The sequence below is a fragment of the Rutilus rutilus genome (assembly GCF_951802725.1).
Source record: "Rutilus rutilus genome assembly, chromosome: 12".
Classification (NCBI taxonomy): Eukaryota; Metazoa; Chordata; class Actinopteri; order Cypriniformes; family Leuciscidae; genus Rutilus; species Rutilus rutilus.
In genome coordinates, this window is record NC_140217.1 from 37654863 (window position 1) to 37666772 (window position 11910).

Here is an 11910-nt window from a genome sequence, read left to right on the forward strand (position 1 = left end):
TAAAGTAATTCAGAAACATAAAGAATAAGACCAAGATGAATTGAAATTACTATATTATTACTGTTTGAGCTAGGATTAAAATAAACTAGTGGTCTTCCACTGTATTTGGATCATGTTAACAACTAAAGCCACGGACCACACCTCACCAACACTATGTTTACATAGCTACGTTTACACCATGGTAAAAAGGAAAAAATTTTATGAAAAAAGTAGCCTAAAAGGCATTTAGTATAATGCAATTGCACAAAAACTGCTATAGTTTAATAACAGAAAATACTGTAATTATATTCTCTACTCCTTTAATACATTTAATGCCTACATTAATAATAATAATAATGCCATTTGAGATGAATTTCCCATATTTCTGCTACATTTCTACTAGAGTAAATCCTTGGCAAATGTTGGTGATTTGTGGATTGAAAAGGCTCAAAGTTTCTCCTGTTTTCTGAGTCAGTGTTGCTGAGAATGTCAGCACAGTTTCATCTGGCTTTAAACTAGATTAAATCATGAGGCATTTGATTTGTAGTTTGTATGGAAGAACTCTGCACTGATCTCAAATGTTTTTCACTGGATCTCACTGCGTTGTTTAGTGGACGCATGATGAAATGGCAGCTCTTATCAGTTATTGGCACCAGTGCAACTGTCTGCATGCACAGCATTATTTGCATAGTGCATAAACATTATATTCAACATTTATCAAACTTTTGTTATTTTATCAAGGAACACCCAGTCCTATGTTCAAGTTTTCGCTCTGATATTTCTCAACACGGTGCTTTCAAAGTTAAAATCAGCCATTTGCAACTAGTGAAATACAAAACACCAGTCGTGGATCAGTTGGGTCAACCAGGTCTGATTAGAGCAGAGGGATCCAAGCAGATTTGCAGATTTGTCCTGATCCACTGATAATGATGGAAATCAAAAGAAGTCTAAATCTCAAACAGACTTCTAGAATTGGATGCACACTGCTCTATTTAATTGAAGTACGAAATCTTCTTTAGGCACCCTGCAAAAAGACAAGCCAGAAGAGTTGCAGATAGCATTTGTTTGTAAACCGTAATTTCGTCTATAGAGACCAGGCCAACACAACACACAGCGGCTCAATGCAGCAGGACAATAAAACACATTCTACTGTGAACTTTTTCACTCATGCCAAGGGGAAAACAACGTAAAAAAAAAACTTTCTTTGACTTGCTAGTTTGCTACTGGCAAATCGCTTCAATTTGGTAATTAATACAAAATAACTTGTGTGTGCCAAAACATGAGGTTACGTCACATCAAATCATGTTTAGCTCTAGTTGCTCAGTGCTTACTATGGCGTTTCTTACTGGCCAGAGTCAAAGAAACTCAAAAGTTTCATATCCTCCAATTCTGGTAAAAAAAAAAAAAAAAAACCCGGCTTAGTGTCCACCACTAAAAATGTAAAACATGAGAGGGGGGAGGGGGGGATCAATTCCATCTGACACATAAGCCTCTATGACCCGTTATATGTTTGTTCCATGTAATTATTCATTTTTTTCTGTCCACATCAAATGATCTCACTGTAAGCAGCAGGAGGCTTGTTTCAAGATAAAGAACGAAACCAAAACATGACATGAAATGAAAGACAGAAACAAGAGATCATTGCGTGATGAGCATGGGAAATGTACGGCACACAATGTACAGGGGAAATTGGCTGGGATTTTCAGAGAAATGCACTCAGAATGCGCAATGCAATCAGTCTTATCACAAATCACACGTAGATGGAGTTTTAGACTGCAGTTTGACCAGGGATCCGTTTACAGAACACAAATATTTTTGCTCCGAAAAGGATTAAACCATTATTAATAATTGAGCACCAATAATACGCCTAATATATAAACACATTTTTCTATGTCTTTCCAGCAAATTATATTGTAGAGTTAAATTATAGTGTTCAATAATATAAGACTGTTCAAACTGCCAAATGCTAATTGACAGTAATAGTCAAAGGGCAGAAAATAATAGGCCGAAAAGGGAATGAGAGGATTGAGTAATGGTGCAAAATAGGCTTGAACTCACACTGCCAGCATGACCAAGTGTCAAAGCCTGCGCTCAGTAACAACTCAAGCTGCAGTTTACTTTCAAAAACAGTTTAAATTTCATCTACTGATTTTTCAGATGGCAAACTATTGTGTTATATACTTATTGCATGTCCGTAGTGTCCTCTCCGAGAAAAGAACGCTCTTGAGACGCTGAGAAGGGCGTCCATAATGACAGCATTCACTACCGTGATCAATTAGACCAATTTAGGGCATTGGCGTCTAAAGAGTCTTCGTCCTCAGCGTTTCCAGTGTCTTTGATCTCCAGTGCGGCTCTACACTGCCACCCGTCAAGTGCCCTAATCAGAGCCTGAGCCCAATTTACATCTCTGAGCAGTGCTTCAAAAAGAGGAGAGCTTCACAAAGAGCACTCCTACAGAGCCATGTTCAAACCCTCCACCGGAGGGCCCACGGCATTGTGTCAGATGGGTTTCGCAGTTCCCTTCATTCCGTCTGGCAAGACGAGAAGTCAGCAAATGAAGATTTGCCCAATTATGGTCAAGAATTACTGAGGAAAAGAGACTTTGTCAAATGGACTGCTGCTTTACAAGGAAATTTAAAGGAAAATTTGGTGTAACACCAGGGGCTGGTTAAATAAATTGCTAAGACTACTATTACAAGTTAAGGGACTTTCACACTGAACGTGATAATTCGGTGCCAATGTTCGACGCGATGGAGCTCTTGAATCTGAACAATAGATCTCTATGGAGCTATTCACACAAATCAAAGATTTTTTCTGCTTCTGTTTATGTTTACTGGGTAATGTTTAAACGTGAATAAAAGCCTAAATTAAATCTATTCAACAAATAAAACGATCGAGTCTCTTCAGAAAATTTGGACTAAAACGCTCAATTCATACGGATTAGTTTTACGATCTCTTTTAGTTTTACGAATTTTTACAAGCGTCAAAGTGGTAGTTGAGTAGCTGTCAATGGAGGGACATGTCCGAAAGCTCTGAGTTCATCAAAAAGAACTTCATTTGTGTTCCGAAGATGAACGAAAAGTAATACGGGTTTGGAACAACATGAGGGTAAGTAATTAATAACAGAATTTTCATTTTTGGGTGAACTATCCCTTTAAGACACAGTCTTAAACACCCTAACACTTTTCAGCAAGAATGCATTAAATTCATTGAAAGTGACTGTATCCTTAAAGAAAAACCACACGAATTTCACATGTGCAAAAACACATACGTTCACATACTGTGAAATCAATGTGATCACATGTGAAATGTGTGAAAAGTGAATTATGTTACAAAAGATTTCTATTTCAAATCAATGCTGTTCTTTTGATCTTGCTATTCATTAAAGGGGTGGTATAATGCCCTTTTCACTAGAGGTAAAATAAGTGTCTGATGAGTGTGTTTAGCTCAAAATACCCCACAGATATTTTTATATAGCATGTTAAAGTTGTCACTTTTTGAGAGTGAGCAAAAACGCTCCGTTTTTGTGTCTGTCCCTTTAAATGCAAATGAGCAGCTGCTCCCGGCACAGAGGGCGGAGCTTCAACAGCTCTTGTGTTAGCAGAACCTCACACAGACATGCACTTAAAATTTTAAAATATAACTCTTTTTACATTATTTTTGGTCAAATAAATTTAGCCTGGATGAGCATAAGAAAATTCTTTTAAAATCGTTTAAAAGATCTGACCAACCCCAACATCTTGAACGGACGGTAGTACATATACGCCAAGTAAATCTTCTTTGTGTTAAGATGGATTTTTCGATTTTGCATGCTCTCAACTTCACTGCACAGATTATAATACGGGCTGCAGGAGGTTATGTCTATTTTCTGAGCTTTGCAGGAATGAAAATGGACTGACAATGAGTGTGAGAGAAACTGGCAAACCAGCTGATGTATTCAGCCTTTAATGACAGAAACAGCACAGCAGGTCGCTGGTAAATGGCTGCAAGCATTTTAGCCCCAATAGGCTGAGATCAATAAATGCACAACATCCCAAATAATACACACGACAACAAAGGAACAACTATTGTAGAGCGGCCCTGAACAACTAAACAAGAGAAAACATGTTCTGTGACTGATCTCAGCACACATCAAAGACAACATGAAAACTAAATCGACCCATATTGCACAGTTCGTCAGTCCTGAAAACATCATTTTCTGTTGACGTAACAGGTGTGATGTCAATGGTGCCGATGGCCACTGTGTCTTGTGACCTATTAATGCATTAAGTTTTAATATGTGCATACACAAATTAGATTTGTGGCAATGATTTTCAGTAAATATCAACTTAAGCATTGCTCTGTTCATCACACAAAGCTATCGTATGGCTTCTGAGTCATATCAATTATTTTTTCATTAAACATTAAGCAAGCAAAAAGCACAACATAGCCATAAAACTCTAGGTTTCTTCAAGTTTTAAAGGACCACTTGCAACACCAACTTTTGGTATATTTCAGGGCATGCTGAGACTTGAAGATCTGACATCATTCTATGAAAGAACAGGAGACACTTTCAAGTTGGGCAAGGTTGATGTAAGACCTTTGAGACGAGCTGAAATAGGAAACCTATAAAGCCAGACGTCTGTTTTCAAATGTGCACAAATCACAGAGGAGGTTTTTGGAGGACACAGTCTCATTCTGAAGTCAAGTGTGTGTGTGTGTGAACGTTGAAGATGTAAGTGTGTGCAGGAAGCTGTCACCTGTTCTGCGAGGAGTCACCTTGGCGAGCTGTTTTTGCACTCTATCTGAAGGTAAGAGGAGAAGGTGCCGTTTTATCACTGTCTGGGACTGTCGCTGTTTGCTTGACGTCTCCTGACAGGAATATCCGACTCTGACCTCTGCTCTTTCCAACCCCTCAGAACATCATGAGCCAGAGTTACACAGACACAACACAATGACTCAGAACACTCAAATGTAAACAGTGCAGCAGATAAATCACCGAAGCCACTTGTCTTCTAGGTTTTTAACAACAGATACACCAGCTTTTATCCCAAAACACTCACCTCTCAGTGTGCTTTCAAGCTTTATGTGAAATTACAAGTATGTGCTTCTTGATGATCTATACAATAAAACAGCAGCTTATCTGACCACATCAGACTTTACTGTAGTGTACATTTGATTTTAATCAGCACAATGGCTGTTTGGTTGAAATATTGGTTCCTCTGATTATACACTATTGTTCAAAAGTTTGGAAATGGTAACATTTTTATGTTTTTAAGTAAGTCTTATGCAATCCAAGCTGCATTTATTGATATACAAAAAATACAGCAAAAACAGTAATATTGTATAACATTATTAATTTAATATAATTTAAAATAACTTGTATTTGAATATATTTCCTGTGGAAAACGATCTTTTTTTTTTGATGATGATGATGATGATGATGATGATGATGATGATGATGATAAATAATAATTCTAAGATTATAAAGATCTTTGATCAATTTAATGTGACCTTCCTAAATAAAAGTATACTAATTTATTTATTTTTATAATTAAAATGGTAGAATAGAAATAAGTATTTTTTTTTTAAATGAATAGGAATACAATGTTTTTCTAACCATTATTCCAACCCAACAGCCACTGAGATATGATTTTGATGAAAATATTAACACATAATTCTAGCTATATTTCCCAGCCCTTGTCTGCTGTTATAAAAGATGTGCTGCTAAAACCTTCCAAATTCCACTTCCTCAGGGATTTCCAAGTAATTTACACATAGAAATGTCTCAAAAAAGGACCTGCATAAAAGAGTCCAGAATATCCCCTTCAAAACGAGTGTCTACAACAGTAGCTTCCAGCACATGAACCCTCCTGACAGTCACTTGCCCCAATTCTGTGGCACAATTCCATTAGTTATGTGACGTAACTGTCGCCGCTGGCCAATCTCCTTTCAAAAAAGCTAAACCCGAAGAAAGTGCTCGTCATTCTTGTCCTCAAAGCTTTTGTCTTTTGGAATTTCCTTGAGTTTTGCCAACCTAGCACACCTGAAATGTTCAGGCATGATGAGGAAAGAGTTTAAAGAAGCTCGGTTTACATAAACGCAAGACCACAAAGTACTTCCCGCTTGGAGTCTGTGGCATGACCTTGACTTCACAATTGTTTGGGGATTCAACACTTGCAGTCCATGTCCATGGGAGGATTAAAAAAAAAACCTGACTCAAGGATATTCCTGGCATTCACATGGCAGCCAACTTTTTTAATTAAACCCAACTGATAAGAGTCTGGTGTATCCATGACCACCAGACATGTGTCATAATGGTGAGTTGCTCATAAACAGCAGAGACATGAAGAGGAGGCAAGGTCAATAATTCTGACCAGCGTGGTTTCAAACATGTGACGCATACTGAGTAAGGAGTGAAAGAGGCTATTAGGAAAAATGATTATGAAAAACCTGTCTGAACCACAGTTCTGTTACATAAACCTAGTGAGATTCCCAGCAAGACAACATTTGTAGGCGTCATATATCATAGGTGTGGTTCTCAATTTGTAGACGACAGATTACACTGCTTGTAAAATGCTTCATTCTGGAAAAACGGAGAAAACGTTCAACATCCATTGCAGATAAAGCAATCCCACAATGCACAGCAATGAGAGACTATTCTTATACTTGAACATATACTCAATCAGCTTCTATTTATTTAATTTGATTCAAATTACACTGAAGTAATTAAGTCATCATAAACAATGATCTGTCTTTCAAACCAGATTGAATTAGAAATGTACAGAAACATTGCTATATTGAACAGTACATTCAATGCATGATTGTATTCTGATTACGGTCAATTTCCTGGCAACATAAAGTAAAAGCATGTAAACGTAAATGCATTTGAGTGCATCATCATATTTAGATAATTGTTTTTCTCCATTGCTAGTGCTGGAGTTGTTTTCATACTAAAGTGACATGTTTAAACCGACTACCTGTACAACCCAAGACAGGTGATGGATCTGAGTCAGTAAACAATGGAAAGTAACCAAGCCAGAATGTTTCAAACTGATGATGTTGATGTAAGTTTAGCAATATTGTGAAAACGCTGAATAAGGCAGAATATGGTGCTGACGAGAAATTGCACTGTGTTTACAGGATATAACAGCATGAGATTATTGCTGTGTGGTCATCTATCATTTTCAGACCTGACCGTATGAAGTCATTAGTGGGAGCTCAGTAAACACTGGTGTGTGGAAATCCCTATTTACACTGTACTAGTCAAGGCTTGAGTGTCTCATTTCTGATTTAACACTGTGAGCCTGAGACCTAAATAATGTAGCATATGTGCTTTCTAGATTGCTTTTATTTTTTACATAGAGATATTTTTAAAGTTGAACATCATGCTACGAGTTACCTAGGGGGAATCAGTGTCAAGCTAAATTCATCCAATTTTTTGATTACATCTAAAGTCTGTCTCCCCTATTCCCCAGGCATGTTCTCCCTGTATTCTCACTCCTGCTTGCTCTCTCCGTAGGGTAAAGCGTATTGAGGAGAGCGCTGCTGTCACACCTGTCCCCACGCTGTCAGAATCACAGCACACATGCTGCGCCACTAACAGGATATGACATACAGGACACAAACGCTCCAGCTCAGGGTGGCGTGGCGGCACTGAAGTGTGAGGTTAGAGACTCCATGCAGAATTAGGCCACAGTTAAAGCAGCTACACTAACTTTAAGAGATGAACGGTCTCATAATCTGTTTTAATGACAAAATCTGATACTTCCAAACTTAAACGAAATGCTCAGGCTCAATGTGAGCAACGTTAACCAGACTACATGTGATTTTACACATGGTAAATATTCTGATATATCAGGCAGGCTTATGAATCAGACAATATTTGGTCATTTTGAGATATCTTGGCATATCCTTGTACCCCTGCAAAAGAATCTACAGACATCCTTGTCAATAAACAGTAGAGCTGTGCGATTAATCGTAAAAAGATTGCGATCTCGATTCAAACTAGTGCTGCACGATTAATCGTATCGCAATCGCGATGTCAAGCCTACGCGATTCTATGACGCAAAATGCTGCGATTTTATATTAAATAAACAAATTAGCGCTGTTAACGCAATTAACGCAGCATCTGTTAATTTTTGGCATCCTTTGGCTACTATTACATGATCCCGCTCTAATTCATGCAAATGCTTTTAAACCATTCATGCGCGATAAGACAAAAAAAAGAACGCGCTGTCAGTGAATGTCCTCCTGACACACACACACATACATACATACGTACATACATACGACCCACAGATAGACGCGCGGCAGTATCGTACAGACAGCCCGGCCGAAATCACGCTGCCTGTGAATGTCCTGACTGTGACACACAGAAAGACTCGCACCAAACAGCATGCCAGAATACATGCAGTTCTCTTTCGAGCTTGAACGAACAATAACACACACACAATTATGCCAAAATGTCTTTTTGTCGAGTATCTTCATAACATAAGAGTAGTCTTATGATAAACGTGAAGAGTTGTGACTCGTGAGAGAATGAGGCGCGTGTGAGATCCGCGTCTCTGACAGCAGCAGCTGGTCTTAAAGGGACAGTACACAGTAGCCACTAATTATCTGTCGCTAAAGTTAATCAAAGAACAAAGGGAACAGAGAAAAACACTCACTGCTCTTGACTAAAGAACTTTTTTCTTTAGGCAGATTATCACTAATCTGTGTGTGCATTTATTTTCCTTGAGAACCAAGCAAGTTGACTCATGAAACCATTTGTTTATTATATCGCAATCGCAATATTGACCTCTAGGGCTGGGCGATTTAAATCGTGAGATTGTTATGCGCATCTCGTCAGTAAAGCCGGTTCCTTGATTAGTAGTAAATCGCCATCACCTGCTTTCAGATGGAGCGGCATTTACTACAAAGAGCCGTAGTTAACTGACAAGCTGAGCCATATCGCATTAAAATCGCGGCCGTATCGCCAGCGATTATTAATGCGATATGGCTCAGCTTGTCAGTTAACTACGGCTCTTTGTAGTAAATGCCGCTCCATCTGAAAGCAGGTGATGGCGATTTACTACTAATCAATGAACCAGAGAGAGCAGTTGTCATGTGCAAGTATGAAACCGCTTCACAAACAGTCATTTCAACAACACAGTATCATTATTTCCGTTTTACAAATGTTCAAATTATATCAGAAGTACTGGGATAAAAGTTAATAGTTTGGATAAACACTAATGTATTACTATGGTAGCGATCAAAATAGAGTAAATCCCTTTTAGAAAGTAAATTGACGCTTCAAATATAAAGATTGTATCAACTGCATTGTTACAAGTGACTGTTAAAAAAATGTATGTCATTCATTGAATCATTCATTCAAAAGACTTGTTCAAAAAATGCTGATTCATCCAGTAAATGAAACAAATGATGTATTAGTAAGTCAGTGGACAAAAACTTGTTGTGAAATTTATGAAAATTACATGATCTAGTACCTTTATACAGTGCTTAGTCAGCCTCGTTTTCATCCGTGTTAAATCTAACCTAAGGTTTACTATGGGCCACAAAAAACCCACTGCAATTACGAACATCACTCATACTGCAGCATATCTAATGGATTGTTTTTGTACTAATCATTTTGTTGATCCAGGTATTTTACCAGAACATCCACTGACTTTTAAACAGGTGTGTATCAACATACATTAACTACAGAATCGTACAGTACCCCCCATCCAAAACCCCCCCACCCCAAAGTAATTTTCAGAATCCAACACGCTTTCATTTACCACCAATGGACCTGACAGAATAAAAATGGATTGGTTACGGGAGAACTCAGCTGTAATGAAGTATAATTGAATGGTGAAGTCTTTTGTTTAGAGCTGTACTTATCTGATTCTCACAGCAGGGTTACTCGACAAGTGCACTACCTGCAGGCTCTTGTTTATTCCTAACCTGGTCGTCTTGCTAAAAGTCAAACAGCATTGTATCTTGGATGCCTGTTTACTTCATTTAATGCCAAGCTTTTGATACAAAATAGCAATAGAACAAGAGAGCTGAGATTATTTATGACAAGGCCTAAATACATGAGCATAAGGGACAATGCGGCATCCATGGAAACCACATAATTAAACATTGATAAGTGTTTTTTTCCAATGCAGAGGTGAGTATAGCTAATGGACGTATAGTAGAAGAGTTACATAATGCATTATTGCAGGTGGTTATATTGCAGAACATCTGCAATTGACCTGAATAAGCTAAACGATACTAAATTAAACAACAGTATAAAAACATCACTGATAATGATGATATAACTATGACAATATGCAGAATCCTGATCACTTATGCACTCTGCAAATGTATATTTAATGTCACATAACAGTGTTGATGAAGCAGTGAGATAATGGCGGGCTGGTTTTTCATGCACCCCCATACAAAATCATGCCTAAAAATGTGTCATGAGCATGGTACAGATGGTAATTTCATGGTACTTTTATATAATTTACACACAAAAAAAATATGCCATTGGAAGTACCTTGCTTGGAGTACCATGAATGTTCTGCACCATGGTATCACCACCAATATCATCACTATACCATGACACTTTCATACCATACTCCTACCATGGTATATCCAAAACACCAAGACAGTGCTTCGATGATTACCTCGGAATGTATGTGCATGTGCGCACGTCTTATCACTGATCATATAAAAATGCCTAAAAAACACGGTAGTATTTATATCTTATATGGAAAGCAAAAGTGTTTTAAGGTATGCTATGGTATTTTCGCGGTACATGTCCACAAACATTACATTTCTTACTGCTTGATTATTATTTTTTTTGTATATAATATTGTGCTCAAATGAAAGACAGCAGCAGTGCATTAGACGGATGCTGGTGTGTTTTCATCCATCACAAATCGAATCGAACCGCACATCATATCCTCAACCTCAATATCAAACTAAATTTATCTCCTCCAAACGAGTAGCAAAGTACTGGCATGTTGTTTTTATGGAAGCATGTGACAAAGAGCACTGGAAAACGAAATCTTTCGCGGGAGCATTCTAAACACACAGACCTGCTAAAAATGACACACACACACACACGACGTGCCATGACTTACCGAGCAGGAGCAGTTTCACCTCCCTCGCCGCCTTCTCTCCATCCTCCCGCAGGTTTTTGTCGATAATCTTTGATCTCTCGGCGGCCGCCTTGTCTTCAGCGCTCACCGTGCAGCCCATGATCGAACCGTGCGCGCGTCAAACTTCAGAGAACGGGTCAGATCAGCTCGGTCCGTTCCGCTCAAGAACTGTAAACTATAAAGACGCCGCGTGGATTGACAGATGTGATATAAAGGTGCAAAGTGTCACAATGTAAAAGGTTTGATTCCGAAAATGCCCGTCCTGTGAGCCTCCATCAATCAGGAGGGTTACAATATGTTTAAAGGAGATTAAAAAGTTGCTTTAGCTTTCCGCCAAATCAATCAATCAATCAATCTTCCTTTAGCGCCTCCTTTCAGATCAAAGAGCAGCCGCGGCGTCGGCGCTTTCATCTACCGCTCACAGTTGTTGAAATCAAAATCATTCGCTTGCACTGAGTCAGGTGCCTTTCTTTACACGCGAAAATAATATACAACTCCTGAGAAATTCTGCCGCCAAACAGCTCTGGTATTTTTTCCCCCGTTATTATTTAAAATTCAAACGTTCTGCATATCGAACCCGGCAAGGGAAATTCTAAATATTTAAAAATTCAAATTCAGAACGTTGCAGCGTTCGGCGCGGCGCTCCACTCGCGCTGATTTCTTCTGAGGAATAAACAGAGCGTAAGAATGTGAAAAAGCCCAAGCGTTGCAGCACCCACCCACTGATGAACAACTGCACGTGAATTGTGGGAAATGCAGTAGTTTTCTGCTGCTGATTCCGAACAGAGAATCGGTTTGCTCATATGGTTCAACGAACTTG

General features: G+C 38.5%; 1 protein-coding gene across 1 annotated transcript in view; it reads right to left on the reverse strand.

Moving 5' to 3' along the window:
* Positions 1-11791, reverse strand: part of gnai2b (guanine nucleotide binding protein (G protein), alpha inhibiting activity polypeptide 2b) — a 47291-nt gene extending 35500 nt beyond the window's left edge. Inside the window, exon 1 of the mRNA XM_084427082.1 lies at positions 11073-11791. Within this exon, the coding sequence (XP_084283208.1) occupies positions 11073-11190 (118 nt within the window). The 5' untranslated portion in view covers positions 11191-11791. The remainder of the gene's footprint in view (positions 1-11072) is intronic.
* Between the last annotated feature and the right edge of the window lie 119 nt (positions 11792-11910).